Raw genomic sequence first — 23,668 nt, forward strand, 5'->3', positions numbered from 1 at the left:
TTGTTTGTTAAAAGATTAGCATGATTTTTGCTCCACCTAGTAAAACACTATGGTACACTTTAATGTGTGATTCGGATTTATACACTATATGGACAAAAGTGTTGGGACACCTGGTTATTAAATCATTTATGAAAGAGTATATCATGCTTTGTTGGAGTAGTAACTTTAGTAGTCTTTTATGTTCTACAAGATTCTCATTTTGGAAGATTGCTGTGAGGATTTTATTGCATTTAGCAAAACTCACCTTCTAAACAGGATTAGTTTCTCAGGGGGTCCTGGGGTAATTTTCTCTTTTATGGGGGGGTCCTTTGTGACTTTACTCCCGTGTTTGAGTTTTTCTCAGACATCCTCTAAAAAAAATACAGGCTGAATTACATACTGTTTTTCACTGAAATATATATAATTTTAGTCCCCTCCGGACACACATCTCTGAGGTCACCTCAAATTTAATAAAATAGCTATTTGTCCACTGCCACACACCGCAATTACACTTTGGGTGCGCATTTCCACGGAGATCCATGTAAAACACAACAGCGAGTGGAAATGGAGGAGCTACTGAACGCGATTTCATGTGAACGCGAAAGCCTAAAAACTCACTGGTCCTCCTGTTTTTTCAATTGCAGACTTGTAGAAGTGTGAAGTATTTTTCACAGACCTCCCCCTGAGAAACAAATTCAGTGTGGATAGGGCTTTATTCACACCTCATCCTCAACTTCGATTCCGCCGCTACTCCATAGATCAATACTTAATGCCAATAGGTGCTTTATGGTTATAATCACCAGACAATCCTATTCTATTGGCAATACTTCTCTACAGGAATATGTACTTGACATACTAAAGTACTAAAAAGTATCTGAATAAACAGTATTTAATTAAATGGGTGTCCACCAACATTTGCACATATAGTGTACAATTATGATGTATACTAATATTATTATGGATCAATCGGTTAAATTTTTCCAGGAGAGACAGCAGGCATATGTACATTCATGATGACCGTGTATGTATACGTATAATCTATGTACTGTGTGTTATATGTTATAAGCACAATTTCTTGCCATTCATAGGTTCCGGTACCTGAAATGTTATGGACTTATTGACAACATAAGGCACATATATGAAGCAACTGAGAAATAAACCACAACATGAAGAGCTTTCTGCGTTACGACCGGCTGAATGTACATTTCTAAAAGAGCTTAGAACAACTGTACTACGACCTGACCCCGTTTACACCTGCTCACTTCAAGTGAACTGTTATCTGAATTAAAGCCTCATACAGACTCAGTAGGAAAACACATGTTGAAGTGTGTTTCAGACCAACTCTCTAAGATAGATGGTTTGTGATCACATTTGTATCTGTATTAAATCTGTTTTAGCCACCTCCTAACATGTTAGTATTAGTATCTGTATTAACTGCATTAACTAATCTTCTAAAATTTGATGGTTTGAGTGATTAGATTTGATAAATCTATTCTGAGTGTATCTCAGACTATCTTCTAAGGTTTGAGGATTTAAATTTTTATTAGATTTATTTAATCTGTTCTAAACTCCTGAAGTTTGTTTGTCTGAGTGATGAAATTTATTTCATGTATTTTCCTGAAGACTGATGGTTTAAGTGACTAGAATAAAATAAACAGTATCTCAGCTTTATTTATATATTTTTCTTATACTCAAAACACGGCACCTGACCAGGTAAACCAGGTGTAAACAGGGTCTTTTTTTAAGATTTCTGTTTTTTTTTTTTTTAAGATTTTTCTAGGCAGCTTTTTTTCTGTACGGTATACAGTAGTGAATTCTACATCTCAGATCCACACATTCCACCCATTTTATGCCATTTACAAGCACCTAAACTCAAAACCCACCCATAAGTAATGAAATACAACTCGACTGAAACTTTGGTTGTATGAACATCTAATACTGACAAGTCATGTCAACATATTACTATTATTACTTTATTATTAGTAAGAGCAGGCACATTCTCAAATAGACTCTGGGAAAGGCAACTCAGTTACTCTGGGTTTGAGTTGTTTTTTTTATTATTTTTTTTGTTTTTTGTTGTTTTTTTTTTTTGTTATTTTTTGTTCTTTTTCGAAGTAACTGACGGAGAACTCGCTCAGCTGATATTACTAAAATATTTTCCAGATACGGTCGGTTATTGAAAGAAAAATAATCAGTGACACTGAGTAGTACTTAGACCCGTCCTTATCTGCAGGGAGATAAGGAGCCTGGATTAAGTGCTGTGTTGGTTTTAAATGCAAGAATAGAACTTTTTCCATATATAACATGATGAGTGGAGTACGTCTACAGCTCTACAGGTTTGTGAAGGTTTTGACTTTACACGCGGTCGTCTGTTGTCTAATACAATCCTTCGATCTGTGACGAGTCCACTTCGTTATGATTTGATTAATAAATACTGTATGTGTGTTGTATTTTTTTTTGTTTTATGTTATGTTTTTTTTTGTCCATTTGAACACAAGCTTTTTTTTGTATGTCACATCTATTTCTAGTATTTGGTTAAAAACATTATTTGAATATTGTACAGTTGTCTATTTGATATGATGACGGTACAGGTAACTCTAAAATACTTTCACTTTGAAATGTCTGTAGAATACGTTCCTATGTACAATCAATCAACTATAGCCATCGAGGACAGTTTTAAGAAGGGTCTCATTCAAGGGTATTGCCGTTAGTTCATGCCCGGAACAAACCTGAGCGCAGGCAAGCGTGTATATACGAATGTGTATGTGTTTGTGTGTGTGTTTATATGTGTATGTGTACGTATGTATACGTACTGCATGTGTCTCTGTACGTATAGGGCTTACTGACGACCAATTTCGTCACATTGGTCTTGGTCTGTATCTTAAGTACTGTGCTTTGAGAGATTTGAGAGAACCGAAACAAGGCAAAGAAACCCCAAAAAAGTGCACAGTACTATAGTAAAAGTTCATTTACACTTGCTGGTAAGATCATGGCTGTAGCCATAGTTTCAACATCCTTTGAGTTATCGGCTTTGGGAGAATAAAAGCTCAATGTCAAGCAACAATGTTCTCCATGAGAGAAAGAGAGATAGAGAGAAAAAAATAATAATAAAACAAAAAAATAATATTAAAAGATTTCGCTGATGGCATATACAAAATGAAAGTGGGGCACTTTAGACCACATTCATCATCGTTATAGATTCCTCAGAGAATGCCCATGAAGAAGAGTAAGATCTGTAAGTAGTTCAGCTGTCAAAGCAAAAAGCCTAGAAATGATCCAACCCAAGGTGTGGGGAGTGCAAGTCGAACTCACAGTGCACTGTTCACTGAATCTCACTCTCTGATCACTGATCTAGTGATCTGGCTCCTCCCTCCTGCTCCCTCTGCTCTTCCGCGCCGGCCGCTCCGGCTGCTCCTCTGGCTGAGCCTTGGGCCAGTGCTTGGACCCCTGCGGAACTTGCGGCCTGGGCTGCAGCCGGGCCTGGTGGACCACCGCCTCGATGGCGTCCGTGATGGAGTCGTGGTTGGAGAACTCCAGCTGGGCGGGCACCAGGCCGCTGTGGAGGCCTCTCTTGCTGGGTAGGTCCACGCACTTCTCCAGCACGGGCATCTGGGTCCCGAAGCCCTCCTCCGCGGGCAGCGGCTGCTTCCTCGGCCTCCCCCTCCGCTTCTTCACCACGTTGTTGCCCGTCTTGGCTTGCCGCTGGAGCCGCTTGACCTTAAGGATCTTGTTGACATGGTCCAGGCTTCTCTTGCTGGTGAGGATCTTGGAGAAGGTGTGCACCTTCCGCACCTCGCACTGCATCTCCTCCATCTCGTTATGCTTGAACCTTTTCTTGTAGGAGCCCAGGTCTGTTGAAGAGAAGCACAACAAACAAGGGTTACGATGGTTTCAGAACCCCATTAAAGCCAGTATAGAAATCCCAATCATAGGAATACCCAAATTTGAACTGTTTAATCCCAGCTAGTAACATTGGACAACTTTACAAAGTTGAAAAATTGGCCAAACCATGTTCAGCGGACCTATTACAGTTCAGGTGATCTGCATTGACACACCGCTTTGTAGGTTATTATAGGAGTAATTTTTTTTTTCTATTTTTTTTCTTTTATATGTGCAAAGCAGCACAGACCACACTTAGTATTTTAGAACATACATATATTTTTCACACATACTGTATTTTTCCGCACGATAAGGCGCACTTAAAATCCTTTAATTTTCCCAAAAATCGTCAGTGCCTATACATGTAGTGCACCTTATGTATGAATTTTACAAATCAGATATAAAGAAGCAGTAAGGATGGATGGATGGATGGATGGATGGATGAGCACTGCTGGAGTAGCAATAGTTTTCGCTATCTCTTTTGCTTTTTTTTTTTAGAAGGGAGTACATTGGACTGTAGTCTGCAGGTTTACGGTGTTAAAACAAGCTACAGGGGATGAACCGCTAACTAATATCGCCCTGGCTTACCGGAGCATTCAGGGTTCCTCAGTGTAGTGCTGTCAGCGGCATTGGCTGCTAACCGCTAGCAGTTACCCGCTAATGCTAATGCTCCAGCCTTACTTTAAATAAACGGAAGCACTTTACTCAGTTTTCATGAGAGAAATCTGTGTAGATTCACATTCAGTGCTCATTTTACTTTAAAAGAAAGTATTTTTTATTACAGTTTTTTTACTTAGCTTAGCTTTGCTTAACTTAGTTAGCTACCCCCCACCACCCAGTGGCTAGACCTGCTGAATTAGAAGTTCCTTATAGTGTCTCTTAAAATGTGCCTTTTAATCCAGTGCGCCTTATGTATAAAATAGATCAGAAAATTAGACGTTCATTGATGGTGCGCCTTATAATCTATAATCTGGAGCGCCTTATAGTGCGAAAAATATGGTAATTTCACCACTTAAAAGTTCAATACTCCCGGAAAAAAAAGAAGAAAAAAAAAGTATTGTTAAAATTGTAATTAAAAAGCATTCGGCCCAGCAGTGGAAAAGAGGCCAAAGTTACAAACACCCCAGCAAACACTTTTTGTCAAGTATTTTCTGAACGTTACAGTAAACATTCCTAGTATGTTAAATCTGTCAAGTGTTTTCAGAACCTTTTTATTTAACTTTTTTTATTTAACGTTCTGATAATGTTACTTGTTGTTTTGGGAATGTTACTTTTAACATTTTAATAATGTTAGCATATGTCTAGATGGAAAACTTTATGAGAAAAATCCTTATAATTTTATGCCACATGTTTTCAAGAACTTTCTGGAACATCTGGCTAATCTTTTTGGAACCTGTTTAAAACATTGTTAAATGAACGTTCTCTAACAGCTGGGAGAGTGTGATCTGCATCCAGACACTCAACACAAGACAATTGTTAGATTTTTGTGATCCTGTACTGAATGATGCATTTTTTCCCCCAAACATGTCTTAACTGGATGTTCAGCACTGGTACAATGTGTACGTAAATAATTATGAGGAACACAAGTTTGATACCCATTCAGGTGCCTATATATCACAGTAAGACCAGCCTCCAAACTGCCATTTCATTACCAGCCTCCATCTAAACGAGCAGGGTCAAAGACACGCTGAAATGATGTCCCCCGAGAAGAAAGAATTACGACGCCATAGAGCACTTAACACTTGACGCGTGCATAACTACATCCATGCGTTTAATTAGCGCGGGCCGTACCGTCCCTCTTATCTGCCTCTCCGTGCACGCAGGCAGCGTTCACCTCCGTGTTGGAGAGATGGCTCTGGAAGTGTGAGTAATAAACTAGGAGGCCTCAGATACATCAGTGATTAATTTACTGCCTCTGCTCTTCGCGTCGGAGCGCTGGAAGGAAGCCCAGAGCAGAGGAAATGTTGGGTTTCTGGCAGCCTCGTCTGAAATGAGTTCAGACAGCCTAAAGCTGCATAAAATGTGTGTTGCGCATCAAAAAATCTCTCCTGCACCCCTTGCGTCTCTGGAGAACTCGCTCATTTTCTTGTTCTTTCTCTCTGATTGCCACTCCATCTGGTTAGGTATCCAAGAAAACATAAGAGAACTGTGGAAGATTTTCTGTTTTTTTTTTTTTTTTTTGCCAGCGGTTGGATTTTCTGGAGTGAAATCATCAAGCTTCCCTAAACACTCTTAAAAATAAAGGAGCTACAAATGGTTCTTTGAGCTATACCATACTCCATTTGTGATTCCATTAAGAACAGCCTTTTGCTTATAAAAGAGGTAAAATGTGTAAAACTAACACACCTTGTTAATGATGCAGAGTAAAGCCTTTTAGAGCATTTATTTGCAGAAAATGAAAAATGGCTGAAATAACAAAAAAGATGCAGAGCTTTCAGACCTCAAATAATGCAAAGAAAACAAGTTTATATTCATAAAGTTTTAAAAGTTCAGAAATCAATATTTGGTGGAATAACCCTGGTTTTCATGCATCTTGGCTGGTCTCTTATTTTTTTCCACAGCTGTAAAAAAAAATCTGTGCTGATTTTTTGGATGGGCTTTTCAAAAAATTACATACAGCATTAATTAGCTGGATCCAGGAAAAGCATTATTGGGGTATAATACCCATGTCTTGTCTGTTTAACCCTAGCTAACAGCAATAGACAACCTAGCAAAAAAGTCCACATCCACCTCTCAAAATCCCTTTCACAAATATTGCACATTGAAGTATCTATTAGTTATGCATCACATCATTTTTTAACCAAATATGCAATTGGAAATGGACAAACTGATTTTAAAGCTGATTTTAAAGGTTGGTCAAATCATACTTTACAATCCACGGCTGCAGTACCCTATTAAAGCCAGTATAGAAATTCCCAATATGAGTGCTGTTGTAGAAAAGAAAATGAAAGGTGGGTCAACACCCACCTCTCGTCCGGGGTACAACTCCCCTGCGTGTTCGTTTGATAGAGAGAGTCAGACAGGTGGAGTGAAGTTGAAAGCACACCAAGTATTTATTACAAAGTACTGGATCCAGGAGAACATACAAAACCAATTATTAGCTGTCTCAGTATAAGTTCTGACCCCCCTCTGATCTGACTCCATGTTTATACCCCAAATGACGTGAAACCTGCTGATGAGGCGTTGCTAAAATCATCTCATGTTAGCGTGCGTAATTTCACGTGTTAGTACTCAAGTTTCACAGGTCTGACCAGACCACTAGTGTTTGGCCTTGACTGTATCCAGCCGGACAGTACGGATTGAACGCACATTTGACAGTAAAGATCATGATTGAGTATAACTGAAAATCAGGACAACTGAAGAAGGTAAGAAAACAAAAATTGGGCTGAAATCTGTGCACAGACAAAATTTAAATATGAAATAATTAACTTCCAAGGGGAAATTAGAGCTCAAGTTAAGTGTGATAAATGTATTTTAACCATGTATTTTAACGGCGGAAGCATTAAAAGACTTCCAAAATGAATAGAGAGCCTTACACATGATTATATTGAATATAAAAGTCTCGTTTCAGATCTGTTTACACAGGGGGGAGAAGGAGAATGTGGTGCAAAGGTGGACCAGTCCGGACACAGAGTGAGGGCTCCTCCGCCATTACGCACGAAAGGGGAACGAGCATGGCATGGCTTTCCAGGTGACTGTGAGAACAACGTACGCAGATCAACTGAAAGGCGAGGGTTCGACAGCTGTGCAGAGAATCAAAATATCAGCATAGACTGAGATTCATGAGAACATAGAGAAATGAGATATTACATGTATCTTATATAGATCTCATTCAGCTGAGACTGAACTCAGGTCAGTCTAAATAAGACATAAATAGAAAGAGAGAAGGAAGAGAAACAAAAGCTGTGTTTGGAATGGCTCACTCATTAACTTATTCACTATTCACTATGTAGCATTTTCTATTTATTGAAATGATTATGGAACAATCAAACAATAAACCATGTTTATTTGTCCTGCTCTGACACAACAGTACTGCATATAGATACTAAGATAAGTAATCATAATTGAAAGATATTTGTCAATACACTCAAGGTAAAATAAGCAGTTACTCTTCAGTGCCCATGTCGTGTCTGTTGTCTCTTAGCAAAAAAAAAAATCTAGATCTAAAATCTGGACCTAAAGACCAACTATCCAAAAAAAGCTGATCACTAAAGCCATCTTTGTGTTGCTAAACGAGTTCTCAGCAGCTGCTCATTTGGTTTCAATAAAGTAATACGCAAGCCAGTCAAAGTGGCAAGCCCCTCCTCCCCTGGCCCTGGTTTATCACTGAGAACCTCAGCGAGTCTCTCAGAGTGCCAACAAATCATGGGAAGGGGAAAAAAAACAACATTCGTTTTCAAAGGGAGCGTCACAACTCATTTATCCCCTGAAACCTCTACCTGCATCCTGCACACACTGTTTTCATTACAGCAACCAATTTATGGCCTCGCCCTGCTGCTGTCCCCACAGCTCTGCTCCACACTCGGCTGGAGTAAGCTCACTTCCCATCAGTGAGGCAACAAAATTCCAGTGTTTCACTGGGAATGGTTTTCAAATGCGCGATCTGCGCTAAAACATAGGGGGAAAAAGAAAAAAAAAAAAAGAAAAAACGAAACATTTGGCAGCGACTGATGATTATTTTTCTTTTTTTTTTCCTCTGCAGTCTGAACAGTCTGGAATGTTGTTAACATCTGGCACTGTGGTAAACAGCAAATAAGGGCTACCTTTTTTTATTTTATTTATATACGCATCTACATATATCTACTGCATAAACAGGCATAGATATATGAATATGCTCAATCTTAAAATGCGCAACCCAAAGCCTTAGAAAAGCTGCTAAACACAGGCTTAATTCTTGTCCAAGGAAATCAAGAGGGGGTGTAAAGTTAAGAGAGCAAGCACGCTTCAGCTAAAAAGGGTTTAGTGTACTGAAAGATCTTTACATTGAGTGCCCCATCAAAAGCCCAATCCAGACCATATGTGCTCAGTGCTGCCCGATGCACCGCGAGGCCACTTTAAAGAGCTTGCCAAAGGGTCGTATTTCTTGTGGAAACGTTTAGGCTTCTGCAGCCACTAGCTTTCCTTCGCCAGAAATGTAGCTATTAAAGCTACACACAGCTTTACGTTACAGTTTTAATTATGTGGGATTACGGTTCTGGTGGTTTTGTTAACAATGTAGAACAGGATAGTTATGCCATATATGTCTTCTATTTATTTATACAGTAGTACTGTAAAGTAAAGGTTTTAGCAGGTTTTAGAAATGTATAATTAAAAAGTTTAATTATTCTATTCGAAGACTAATATTAAAAAAATAATAATAATGCATTTCTCCTAGTGTTTTTAGCCCCCTGTTGGAAGATAAACATCAATAGCAAAGAGTTACTTCAGAGATTTCCTAAATAGACTGCTATTAGGACAACAAACTAAATGCCAGGCTCAAGTTTTTCATTTTTATTCTCTATTTTCAATTTTTTTTTTTCATTTTTATCTTTCTCCCCATTCTCCCCAATTTACAAGGCCAATTGCCCAACCCACTCATTAGGACTTCCCCCATCACTAGGTGATGCCCCAACACCATGCCTCCTCTGATACACATGAAGTCAGCCACTGCCTCTTTTTGAACTTCTGCTGATGCAGCATTGCTAAGTAGCATCACAGCGCACACACAGCGGACTCGGTTCCGATACATCAGCTCACAGACGCAGCCTTGTGCTGATCGACATCACCCTTTGGAGTGATGAGAAGAAACAGCGCCATCTACCACCCAGAGTGAGAGAGAGCAAGGCGAATTGTGCTCCCTCGGGGCTCCAGCAGCTGATATCAAGCTACATGAACAGGATTACTATAGTGTAATAATGTAAAACTATATGTAGCTGAAACACTGTAATAACTTCAATAGAAAAAGTAGTGATTTTATGTCACTAAACTCATTAACCTTCTTAGATCTAGACTTTTGCTTGGTATGCATTTTTAATTTCTAGCTATTTGTGATTAATTAAGACCTAACTAAATAAAAATTAAATGGTGTCTTTATACAGGAGGTCATTTTTGCAAAAACAAATGTTCTTATATGGAGACATCATTTTAAAAATTATCCTTGAAAATTGGGATCAGAAGGACCCAAATAGCGCAAAAACTAATTTTTAACTCTCTACAGTAAGTAAATAAACCAGTTTTAAACATAAAATTAAAAAAAAAAATTACCTGGCCCATATTTCTGTCTGGACTGGCTGTAGAAACCTTTGACTGAGATTCCCACTATCTTGTTTTCAATCAATTGAGTGTAATGTTGTCATGTGACCACTAGATGTTATGGGTAGTGTCTCCATATGAGGCCAAAAGGTTTTAAAAAGTAAAAAAAAAGATTGTGCTATTGAAGCAGAATTTTAATGTCACCATATACGTTTGCAGGGTGTCAGGAGGTTACAACACTGTCACAACTTGTTAGGATCTAATATTGTTGATGAATTTAATATCATAGATCATCTTAGAACACATGGTTTGGTAAATCAGTTCATTTAATTGAACACTGGGGAGAAACAGTAAATGTCCTTAAAAATCTGTTCTTTTAATATTTCCTGGAGTTTCATCAGCAAAAACTCTTATTGCTGATTTCATGGTCTGAAATAATCATGTGTGTCATGCATATGTCAAAAATCTCACAGTACTGTATACAGATATAAAAATGAGTCATATTAACTCTCGAGTCTTCTACCCTCAAGACACTTTTAAAACATGTGGTTGAACACTAGACCACCACAACTGAGCTACAGTTAGTGATGCATTTAATTTACGTATAATAAATGGAGTCATAAATACACACACTAGTGAAAATGATTAACAGCCTTCCTGAGATGCGCAGTAATATCAGATCTAATTATCTATAAACGAGTGGCGACATCAGACGCGAATTTGCGCATATAAATTGCTGCCAGCTTCACTTGGGCGTGACACGTTTCATACCCAGAGAGTGCTGTGGCCAAAAGGTGTAATAAGCTGGTATCTGTCAAAACATACTTTCTCTGAAACGTGTTTTGGAACCAAACCACATGTACCCTTTTTTTTTTGCGTGATATGTATCATGCTGCTCTATTTAACTATGACATCCAAGGTCTTTGAAGCATGGCATTAATTCATGGAGGTAGATGGTAGTACGAGTTAGGCAGTATGTGACTCATCCTCGTCTTTTCCCCAAGGAGCAAAAATGTAATCTAACTGAGCCTTGGGCTTGCAATTCCCCTCCACTGGAGTAGACTGGATTCATTAAACTGCTGGCTGCTGGCCAGCTCTTTTAACACAGGGAGAGTTTTTTTTTATTGCATGTCAGTAGGAAATAAATCAAAATGTGTGAATAATATATCTCTAAGAAAAACCATTGGCAAGCAACAAAGGTGAAAAGGGAGGAAAGAGAAATTGGTGAATTATAGTCGTCTCCATCCATGCATTACGCCTGGCTCGCCAGATGTTCTGACTACGAAACAAAAGTCCTCTAATAAGCATTTTTGTTTGTCGTTTTTGTAGAATAGTGCAGAATGCTGCTGGTGAGACCAAACACCACAAGGCTGCAAATCATTCCAATCATCCCCAAAAGATTCTACCCTTCATGCATTTTCTTACAATTTATATTAACATTCAAACAAAACCGAAATTCAGATACAAACGAGCTTCTCTGACCTGCTATAGCCGAGTTGCTGCGCTGGTACATCTGTTTGGCCCTCTCTTCCCTGTCGTGCTGGAACGGCGCCATGCTTCCCTCGCTGTATGCTGCAAAGTCCTCCAAGCTATGCCTCCTGCCGTGGAAGCTGGGACCCTCCTCCTGTAAGTGCTGCCCCTTGAACGAGTCCAGTGGCCGGTCCTGGCCGGCTCGCAGGCGCTCGTGTGATTGTGTAGTGCTGCAGATGTTCAGGAAGTTGTTGAGCGGCTCTCCTCGAGCACGTTTACAGTGCTGCGAGTCGGATAAGGACAGCGAAGAGAGCGTGTCTACTTCAAAGTAGTTCCTGGAGGTCTTGCGAGACACATCTGCACTTTGCTGGCTCCTCTGCTTGTCCTTCAGTTTGGATAGAGGCAGCGCTCCGCTAAAGAGTCCACCCAGGTCTTCCCTCTGCGGGATGGCGTGCTGATCCTCCTTGTGTTTGTGCTTATGCTTATGTTTGCGCTTGTGGAGGCAGACGCTTGCCAAGCAGCCGCTTGATGAGTGATGAGGGTCGCCCATCCTGGGAGAAGGCATCTCGTGGGGCATGCTCTTCGTCCTGTGTCTGCTGGTCGCAGAGAGGCTTGAGTGCCCACCAGAGTGGAACTTTGGCGGAGGAACCGGTGGCCGCATAAGATGAGAGCCTGAAGATCCAAGTGCATGGGACAGGTACAGAGGAGGGGGATATTGCCCATAGTAACCCATATTCATCATACTTGTGGCGAGAGGCATGGACGTGTAAGGCATCGCGTAGGGTGCATAGTAATTGCCACCAGGCACTGGGTAGCCAAACCCTTGAATGAAAGGCATCTTCGTTATTGGTTCGTTTGATTTGGCCGGCCTGCCACGTCTCCTCTTCGATTTCTCTGAACTCCTGCGAAGATAGTGCACAGGATCGTAGGGGTAGTAGGGCATAGGGTAGTAATGGTCGAAGTTGAGGCGGAAAATGCTGGGGTAAGAGTTCTCGTGGTAGAATTTGTAGCTGCGATGAGAGATTCGGAAGACCTGGAACTTGCTAACGAGCTCCTCAAGGTCAGCCAGGAATTGAAGGTCGTCCCGACTTGGGAGGCTCTTTCGCTTCCGCCGATGCTTCTGCTTCTTAAGGCTCTCCTGCGTGAGGAAATTTTCCATTGCCACTGTGGTAGGATGCTTCTGATAGTGCCCTCTAGCCGCTTTACTCGCAGCTTCTAGCGTGGCGGCCTCTGTTGCCTCGAAACTGCAAAGATCAAAGGAGTACCTCCTGCGAGACGCCGGGCCTTTCTCAGCCTGGTCTGATGTGCTGTTGTTGTCGGTGCCAATGCCACTATCGCTTGGGATTGTCTCTTCACTGTGGGACTCGCTAACGGGAGACAGGGTGATCTCTTTGATGGAGGCCACTTCTGACAGATGAGATGGCGAGTTGGCCATAAGTCTTGGAGGAGAGAGCTTCCAATTACTGCTGAGCAAGCCCTTCTGAGTTTTTGTGGGCAATGCACTGATAGGCTGTAGATTTGGCATGGTCTTCAGGTCATGCTGGCTGGTTTCCGTGGCGACTTGGTGTGCCACCCCACCTGCTAAGGATTGAGCAGAGAGAGACTGCATGACCCTGGGAGAAGGCATTCTGGTTATGGGGGATGGATTAGAAGGCACTAGAAGGTTCTCATACTGACTGGAAACTGGCAACAAGTGCTCGTCACTGGCTTTGTGCTCATCTTGCTGGGCCTGCAACTCCGCTCTGGGCTTCCTCCCTCGTTTTTTGCCGATATAAATAGTCCCGCGCTTGCTGACGTTGATTTGCTTGCCTAGACGGGCCTCGATTGTCGATGCCACGGTTGACATGGCACTGGTACCTGGAACATTGGGCTTGACACCAAGATTGCTGCTGCTAGAGGAGGACAAAAGTTCGTTCAAAATGCTTTGCATTTTCACCAGTTTCATTTTCTTAGCTGTTCTCTTTTTGAGTACACCGACCTGGCCTGTTTTCTTGAGCTTCAATTGTTGTGCATTGGGGGATTTGTTTAAGGCTAATTGCACCAGTTTGGAGAGATTATGCTTCTTCCTCCTTCTCTTTGAAGTGCTTGATGAGTCTTGGTTGATAGGACTAACTGGACTTGTTGCTGTTCCCTCATGAATTGTTTCAACGGTAAGCAGTGGTTGCTTTTTGGGCCTTCCCCGTTTCTTCTTGACGGGGGTGATGACGGTCAGGCTGTTGGTGTTGGTGTACAGTGGGCTGGAGGGTGTAATAGGGAAAGCAGAGGGTGGCTCTTCAATAGGCATCACCGGATTAATGTCTTTACGGGGAGCTGCAGAGCTCTTGGATTTCAAATAAGACCATCTGTCCTTGACTTTTGATTGCCTCCCTTCTGCTTCCTTCTCTGGATCAGACATTGATCTTGGTCTTCCCAACAGGTTCTTCCTGTGTCTATTCTCAGCCATCTCCATGTTTGTTATTAAAACTGGACTTTCTTCTTCAGGCTTCCATAAATCTGCTCCAAATTGCTTTGCTGTACTTAACTCCATTTTGTTTGCCACCTTTGTAGGTCTTGCAGCAGCCAGATCGCAATTGTCCTTTATTTCTGCTTTATTTGTTTGTAAATCTTCCACAGGGACATTATTTTCAGTTACTTTTTTGCTTTTCTTTTTCCGGCCTTTAGGTTCTTCTGTGTGGTGTGGAACACAACTTGACACTTGACTTGTCTTGGCATCGTCCTCTGCTCTCTTTGTTGATTTTTCTGCCTCGTCTCTTGGAGTCTCGCTTTTGTCAGTGTTGTACAGTTGTTTATTCTTGGTAACGTCTTGAGCTGGGCTCTCGCCCTCCTTGTCAATCTTTTTGGCCCACAGCAGATCCACATTATGGGTGGTCAGAGCCCCCATTGTATCCCTCCTGCCGTACTTCCGCTTGATATTCCCGAAAACTTGTTCTGTGACCTTTTGCAAACCCCTGTCGTTGCTGACAGAGGAATAAATCAGTGGATTTGAGTCTGCTGGTGGACCCAGTGTTATATCAGCTGGTGAAGATGCCTGTGAGTCAGAACCTGGACAAGTCATTCCCGAGGCAAACATACTTCCAGAAGACCCCTCTGCGACCTTTTTAACCTGCGGCTTTGAGAAGGAGGTGTTGACCTCTGACAGAAGGCTCTTGTTAATGCATGTTGATTCTTGTTTTGATTCCGGATCTCTCCCATGGTCCCCCTGGGATGCCGACTCTCTTAATATTGGCTTTGTCCAATCCTGTTGGTGAATGTCGTTGTTTTTGGGCTCATGCTTTGGTCTTGTGCTCTCCCCAAGGACATCCGTCACTTTGCTTTCATTCTGGGTCATATGTCTGTATGTCCTCTCGTAGGTCTGGAAAACAAGGAAGAGATAAAAATTCTGTTAATAGTGAACATTGCTGAATATATTCAACAGTTACATATTTTATAAAACAAATAAATAAATTTAAAATTAAAATTTATGGCATTTAATTTTTTTGTGGGAATTGCCTGCAATCCCAAAGTTTGGGACACATCTGAACCACACACTAATTGCTAAAGTTTAGCCGTAAAAAAGTGAAACAAATTTACTTCTGCTGTTAGTGAACACATAGAGACTGAACAGCTGTCTTATCATGTGAACAGAGGATGTGCATAAAACTAAGTTATACAAATAATTCAATAAATACAATGTTTTTTTTTTCCCTGATACATTGCTGTGTAATTATAGCTGATGATGGAAATCTCAAAGAAAAAAAAAAACAAACAAAAAAAAAATCAAATAAAATAAGAGAAATTTGGGTGGAAAACCCTCATTTTAATAGGGGCCTAGTTATTTTGTAAAGCTACATTAACAAATTGAAAGAGCCTTTAATACCTAAATTGAAAAACTGCACTGCATTTGTTCTTTTTAGCGTTCTTATGCAGAAATATTCACAGTCCACGTCCAAAAGCAACACCGAAGAGCTTTCATGTTGTTATTGATAACAGTCCCTGCATTACTGCCAAGTTCTGAGTGAGTGGGACACACCTAAAGAAAAGCATATAAATCCTGCGCACTATTGTGCAAGCCTCTGAGACTCTGCGGTTTGGTCTGTTAGAAAGAAGGTATTGCAAGATCAGCATCTTGATACGGGGATATGTTCTGTAAAGCCATCCTGTTTTCAAAGCCAACAGCTACAGGCGGTGATGAAGTTTAACCACAGTTTTGTTTTTCAGCAGGTCAACTTCCATTTTAGTGCGCTGCAGCTGAGAGCGAGGCAGTCTGTACTGTGGTTACAGATTGGCTTACATCTGGAGTCGCAGTGTTTTCGACAGTGTCTCGCATCCTTTCAAAACACGGGCCAAACAAACGGCTTGTTTTGTGCGAGTGTCGCTTGTGAGGAACACTTCTCGGAAGGATTGTACACGGTGTGAGTTTAATTGTGAAGGCATGAAAATGATAGCAGCTGAAAAATAATCGCATCCAGTCTGGTGTCTCGCGGTTTCTGGCAAGAAACTGAGCCACAAAGGGTCTTTTATTATGAAGCGAAGGTATTATGGAGCACATTGCGGGTTGCGATCTTTGGCACCATCGCGGCTTGCGGTGTGACTCAGTACTCAGGTTACAGTGGATGGTGTGGTGGTAGTCAGCCTGTACCGGAGACTGGTTTGTTTGAGCAAACCCCTGCAGAGTAAATACAAAAAAAGAAAAGAGAAGAAAAGTTTTCGGACTAAACCCAAATGAATGAATGGATGTGTTGAGAGACGCTGCCTGCAGGAGTAAAATGAAGTCTATGTCTACGTTGTTTATGTAAGTGCACTTGAGAGTTGACAACCTGGAGCGCACTCTGAAAGCACTGTCTCCTAATACCAAGGAACCAGGCGAAAGTGGGCTGAACAATGTAAACAGCAGAGAAAGGATACTCAAAATACTCAAACAAAACTGTATCTTTTACACTGTGTGCGAGTACAAGAGTACACACACCGCCGTGTTTGGGTTGCCACTGGCCTCCCAGGCAAAAGCTAATGCTAATCTATCTGAGAAAGGCTGGACAATTAGTCAATATTTCAATATTATTTATCAAGATACAGTATTTTTCAACAGCTGTGATAAAAACTATATTAACAAGAAACCAGACGCCCAAATTGAGCTAGCGACTACATCCCACTATTCTGAGACTACAGTATTTTTTTTTTTTAACATTGTGGCTAACACACTCCAAACCTGCTGATTATGGATGTTAACATCACAGCTAATGATGATTCTGAGTTAAATAACACACAGTATTAAACAGTAGAACCTAATCAGTCTAACCAGCAAAGTGCCGTCAACCTGTTATCAAAAATCAGTGAATAACCCAGCTTGGAATAAAGTTAGCGTGTCCACTTAGTCGTTATCCAGCTCCACTGTGGTCAATCCACTATTGTAGCTTTCACAATCATTCAAGTCACGAGTCATGAGCCCTTAGGACTCAATAAGTAATCTTTTAAACAAAATTTGGTCAAATATCTAAAATCTATTCATATTTCCATCTCATGTTCAAGTATTTTAAGCAGAGCTTGTATATTTGAAAATATTTATAACATTTTACATTTTATGTAAAAGTTATTCCTATTACAGAGGTGGGCTCTTATTGGTGTAGCACAGACCTGGAACCCCAGTCTCCCACATGGTAGCTCACTGGCAGGCGATGACAGGCGGTGGTGTTATCCACTGCACCACACCAACCCTATTTACTTTTGAGACATTTTTGAGCAGCCTAAGATCTTCTGAAAATGATCCTTCTGGCATGTGTGGCTTGCTTCTGTTAATTATGTGTATTTTTTAAGTGAATAAAACTACATCAAAGTAAAATAAAAGAAGAACAAAATAAGACCTAGAGTTCTTTAGGGCTCTGTTGTCAGTTCACTGCATTCAAGCTGAGCACAAAGGGCAGAACACTATAGGCTACTGACGTCTGGCTATGTGTTGCTTTCATACTATTTATGTTGATATTTGAATTATATATCGTATCAACTGAAATGTAAACATATGGCCATATGGTCCAGCGCTACTTTTGAGTAATGTGCAAGTCTTGCAGTCTTCTCTGTATGCTGATTGTGAAGGAATTATCACAGCAACTGCCTTTAACAGGTAAAATTACCACAGGGAACTTGGCAGACCATCTAAAAAAAAAAGGTGAAAAAAGCTGCGGAAAACTGTATTTCCTGAGCAGTCAGGCTCTTACGCTATCTGCAACTACTTTCTCTGCCCTTCCTCCCATTTATAATCAGACCACAGCAACTCATCATCCTCCCTCCTGAAAGAAAAAAAAAAAAAGCGCACAGGCAAGACTTTTATCTACCCCATGCAGCCCGGGCAATCACACTCCTTCATAATAAAATATCCCAGCATGCCATGGGAACGCATCCAAGGATGCGTTGTGTGTGTGTGTTGCCCAAATCATCTTTCAGCCTAATCCTCTCCAATATCATTCAATCAGTAGCTTTTAATTAAAGGGGAGCGTGCATTAATGGCGGTTCACCCCTCTGCCAGCCTTGTCCTTTTTATTTCCTCCATCTGTGAGAAACTGCATCACCTTTCAAATTCTTAATCCTGTAATCCTGGGAGGAATTTGCGGACTCCCCTGGCCCACAGGATACAGTCTCGGCCGCAGCGTGCCAAGTCTCTTGGCCGCCCTTTAATTTGCCTAAATGGCATTATTTCTGCCCGCCCCTCGTCTCCGCGGCAATATCGCGGGGATTGCATAACCGCATGGAAGATTTCAGGCCTATTATTCAAACCCCATTAAAACTGTATCAATGGGAAGATAGAAGTGACGGGAGAGGAAGAAACAACAGATTTCTCAAAGCCACAGTCACAGTCATCCTTATTATCCGCCCGTGCTATTCCTCAAATCCTTTTCCTCTTACTGACAATATCTCCATATCTGTTTAATTCATAAGACGACACTGATACGGCACACAGATAGAGTGCCTGCTGAATAGGGGGGCTCCTGATGGGAAATTAATAAATCAAAAGATTTAGAACACAGTTCTCCTTGACCTAGAAAGTTACCGAAGAAAATACAGAGTAAAAACGTCAATTTCACTGTTTTTTGACTGTAAAAGACCTGCAATGGCCACCAATGCCAACATATTAACCGACATGCCGTAAGTCATTCAGTGTGTAAATACTGTACTTGACCAATGAAGTAGTTGATTACCTCAGGGAAGGCTTGGGAACACCCACTCCTGAGTTAACATAAATTGTGAGGTGTTGGAACAACATCTTGTGAGGGAAAATCAAACACTGGCCAGTGTGCCCAGTCTGCTAAACATATAAAAAAAACCCACTAAATATGAATTTCAAAGGTTTTGGATGTTGACATATTGTTGGCTTTAAGTCATGACGGTAAGTTTGGCCAATGTTGGTTACATTGGTTGGTAACCAATGTAGGGTTTCAATGGATATGGGGCTTAAAATTTAAAAACCCAACTTTATTCCAATCAGGAATAATTTAGTTGAGCCAATTATTCCACTCACTCCCTAAGACTCCTCCAATCACTTGCAATGCTAGAAGGGGTGAGGGCAAATGCAGCCTCCTCCTACCCATTTGCACTGTCATCATCAATGCAGGATCACTCACTGTTTTTCCATGTGCTTGTAGGAAAGCATCAGATCCCTAGCTGTAATAGATCAGCCAACAGACGCCTGTGCTGACCAACTTCACAATGAGAAAGGTCAATGGTCAATTGTTGTCTCTTTGGCTCTGGCTGCTGATGCCAAAATAGCATGATGGCTTTTGAACAATGGCTTCTGACATTTATTCAATTTTAATTTTAACAAAAAAAGAGTCTATGCCTTTTTTTGTTTTTAGATCTCAGTCTGGTGTTTGCTGGGAACATAGATACCAAACACCTCCTTCGCAAGGTAGCAACACACCACAGCCATCATAGGTGACTTATGTGTCCTCTAATGAGGACTTCCTATCTGCTGCAAACAGAATGGCAGTTCTGGCAGGGCCACTGGGCAGTTTGGCTCGGCGGGCTCCGAAAATCCTGGCGGGCCTCAGCTCGTCTCAAAAGCCCAGAACTCTGGGAGACGAGTCAGACGCAGACCAGATAAACAGACAGGGAGAAGGCGGAGGAGATTACGGTCGCTCGCATGATAATAAGCTTGGGTTTTGGCATGCTGCTGTTGCTGCTCCTTCCCAACCTTCATTTCTTGTCAGTTTGTGTTGTTCTCTTTATTCCATCCCCCCTTTTATTCCTCCCCCCTTTTCCCCTCCATCCTTCCCTCCACCGCCATGGTAAGAGGCCAGCCAAAGCCTCATTGGCCTCATGTGTGTTTGGTTACCAAGGGATACCATGAGTCAGAGCCACCCGAAATAGCCAGAAACGCAAGGAGCCAATCACGGCAGCCCTGCCTGACTGATGGCCATGCCAAAATTGCTCTGCCTACCCCTTAAATCCTGCCTATCCATGAACGAGTGCTCTCTTTTTGCCTGGTCGACTGACAGATGAGCAGTCCTTGGCATTCAGACAGAATTCTCACTCAATTTTCCCTCCAAAACCCCCCAAACACACCCCCAGACAATACATATATTATATATATACATATATGTATTGGACGACAGCAACCGAGATGTTTATACTAGGACAACTAGTACAATAGCAAAATAAAAAAAGGAAACTGGTTTGTGACGGTTCATTTGAGACGACGATGTCTGCAGTACCAACAACAGCCAGGCGTTCCTACGCTCCCAGGTCCACGGTTGCAGGTCGGCTTTGTTTTCAGGCCGCTCAGCAGCGTTCCTTGAAGCCACAGGGCTAATTGGTCAAATTACAGCATTTGTAAGGCAGTGTCTGGTAACAGTTTGAGAGAGTGCTGTGGTGAAAGCCAGCGCTGACTTGTTCGGTAGCCCTCGCGCCGCCGCGGCCCCCGTGGCCTTCAGTAATATGATGCTGAAATGAAGACAACACATGCCTGGATAGGGTGTCATTCACCTGATCTGGAAATGCTGGATCCAGTTACCTGTGGCGCTTTTAATCCATTTCAGGAGCCAGTCAAAACGCCAACCAGTTTAAACGCACAGGATCAACATGGCAATGAAGTGACATCCTAATTGTGATATCTAGTGACACACCAGTCCAACGTGAGCCTGCTGTATTATTAACCATTTCATTACAGCCTTAAACCCCTAACACAAGTATCTTACCACGTCACTATCACGCAAACACCTTTTCCTTTTGACTTTTTGACATAATAATGTGAATCTGATGGTTATTTTTTATACATTGTGTCAAAATCTCATGATGGATGGACCAATAGAAACGCTCCAAAAAGACATGGAATAAAATGTTTAGGTAACATTTTCCAATAAGGGTACATTAATTGACACTAGTTTAACAGATATTATTCATCATTACAAAAATTGTCTCAATTCTTCATTTCAAGAATTTACAAGATTTACAACATTATGAAGCACTAACTTTTAACAAAGTTTAATAAGGTCAAATCTAGTGTCAGCTAATAATTAGTTGAGATGTTACCTAAGCATTTTACAATGTTTATTACTGTTGTAAGTACTTTTAATTAAAACGATGTGCCCTTATTGTAAAGTGTTACCAAAGCTTTACATTGACTTTCACTGAACTTTCTCTCAAAGTCATTTACTGTTTATAAGATTTTTTCAAGCAAGATCAAGGTTTTAGCTTGACAGGAACAATACATACAAATCTATATCTGCTTCTTCCATAAAAATATGCTCAGAAACCAAAACCGATGCTGAGCAAAAAGAAAACATTAGTTTGAAGGCCAAATACTAAATACAGAAGTTTTTTTTACCATTGCTGCATCTACATCAAGTGCAGAATTTTACACTGCTTGCAATTTTGTTGCCTTATGAAACATCACTGTTTTTCCTTTTTTTTACCTGTTTTTGGCCAAATAATTTTGGTTGCTAAATATCTAGTGAGTCTCTATTTAAGATTTTAAATTTTATGCCACTAATATAATGACAATATAATACCGAATAATGCACATTAAAAAAAACACTGTACACAATGATGAGTTTCTTTGATTTTACCGAATTGAAAACCTCAAAAATGAAATCAACAGGATGATGGATGATCACAAATCAAACTGAACTGCTTGAATCTTTGCACCAGGAGTGGCATAAAGTTATCCAAAAGCGGTGTGTAAGACTGGTGGAGGAGAGCATGCCAAGGTGTATGAAAACTGTGATTAAAAACCAGGAATATTCCACCAAATATTGATTTCTGAATTCTTAAAACTTTATGAACATGAACTTGTTTCTCTGTAAATGAACTTGCTCTAAATCAGGGATGGGCAACTTCCATGATGGAGAGGGCCACATTTTTTTCAGCATGACCATTGGAGGGCCACATGACCTCGCACTTCAAATAATTGAATATGAAAAACGCTACAAATGATTTTCAATAAGAACAAATTTTATATGAATTTATATCTGTATGTTTACAGCACCAACATTTATCAACAACTATTTTCTGCATATTAATGCATTTTAATACGGCAAAAGACAAACCGTTTGCTTAAAAAAAGTGCAAAAAGGAAGTCCTTCATATCAAAGAACAAAAAGTTTGCTTAAAAAACTGATTGCAAATACAGTAGTTCCTCTGTGTAAAATAAGTTCATTATAACAAGTCATTCATAAGCAACATGGACAAAACATTTGCTTATAAAAGTGCAAAAGGCATTTGAACTCATTTATAACAAAGAACAAAAAAGATTTAAAAACTGATTGCAAATAGCTCATTCAATATCTTTATCTTTATCTTTAACTATTTTGTATATTCTATTTTTATTGTATTCCTTTATTGTACTTTTATCTATATATCTATTTAATAACAGCTCCTGGGTGTAAACTGGATCGTGAGATCACAATTTCGTTCCACCTCATGTACCACATAAGATGCGAATGACAATAAAATCTCCTTGAATCCTTGAATCCAATAATAGCAGAAAACTAGACCACAGAGGCCCAACATTTATTGAAGCTAATGAGAGAGCTGTGGTTTGGCCTGCTGGCTCACAATGGACTGGATGTCAATGTCAATTTTCGTGGTTGTTTGGCAGCGCCCTCTAGCGGTCAAAAGTAGAATTACGTTTTTTTTTTGTTTTTTTTTTTAATTACGAAATTATGAAATTATTTTTGATCTATTCGCGGGCCGCACTGAGTGATGACGAGGGCCGTGTGCGGCCCCTGGGCCGCCAGTTGCCCATCCCTGCTCTAAATGCTTTAAATGAATATGTTTATTTTGCATTTGGAAGAAATGTTGTCTGTAGTTTATAGAATAAAACAACAAAGTACATTTTACTTAAATATAAACCTATAAATAACAAAATCAAATTTTTTCTTAAATATATAAAAATTCATCTCTTAGCTTATGCATGCTAATGGAATGTACCTGCTAACAAAAGCCTTATGTGCAATACTAAATGATGGAGATCCATTGGTCCATATATTGTACTATAAGTCATTAAGACAGTAATAGCAAGAAAACATAAGTGGGAAATGGAACAAAAAGAAATAAAAAAGCTAAATAATCATATGTAAAATATATCCATACTTTCTTTATGGAGTTTCATTGTCAGTTTTTCATTTGTTTTCAATGAACTTCAAGCCCGGCCTTCTCTCCCTCACTGCCTCCATATGGGTCACGAAATGTGCTTCATTAACCAGAAGTACAGAAACATGAAAGGTTCCTCAAGCTTCCTGGAGGATCTGACAGCTGTGACATATGCAAGCTGTTAGGCCATTGTTGGAGCCTAACAGAAGTCATATTGAGGTTATCAGTTATTAAAACAGTTACACGCTATTCTGCTCTGTGTTCTGGGCTGGGGATTTTAGGATTCTGCAGCTGATGGGGAATTATTATTAATATTATTAATGTTGTACTCATTTTGCCTTGTTTTGCAAAGCTGAAAAGTATTTATTTTTTGTAATAACATTTTGTAATTCATCTTCCAATTGATCAGAGCTTTACGACACAATATCGAGTTAGCGAGGGCGGCTTATTTCCATTAAATGCATTAACCAACGTTATCGTTCCTTTTGTAGTCCGCCACAATCAGCAGGTTACACACTACTACTATTAATCACATTACGAGGCGTGATCTGTT

At 40.5% G+C, this 23,668-nt stretch overlaps 1 protein-coding gene across 1 annotated transcript in view; it reads right to left on the reverse strand.

The window, feature by feature from the left end:
• Positions 1–1,726: 1,726 nt before the first annotated feature.
• Positions 1,727–23,668, reverse strand: part of setbp1 (SET binding protein 1) — a 77,811-nt gene continuing 55,869 nt past the window's right edge. The window contains exons 3-4 of the mRNA XM_007243948.4: positions 11,572–14,911; positions 1,727–3,830 (exon numbers count right to left, since the gene is read on the reverse strand). Of these exons, the coding sequence (XP_007244010.3) occupies positions 3,331–3,830; positions 11,572–14,911 (3,840 nt within the window). The 3' untranslated portion in view covers positions 1,727–3,330. The remainder of the gene's footprint in view (positions 3,831–11,571; positions 14,912–23,668) is intronic.

The sequence above is a fragment of the Astyanax mexicanus genome, chromosome 22 (assembly GCF_023375975.1).
Source record: "Astyanax mexicanus isolate ESR-SI-001 chromosome 22, AstMex3_surface, whole genome shotgun sequence".
In the NCBI taxonomy this organism is placed as follows: domain Eukaryota; kingdom Metazoa; phylum Chordata; class Actinopteri; order Characiformes; family Acestrorhamphidae; genus Astyanax; species Astyanax mexicanus.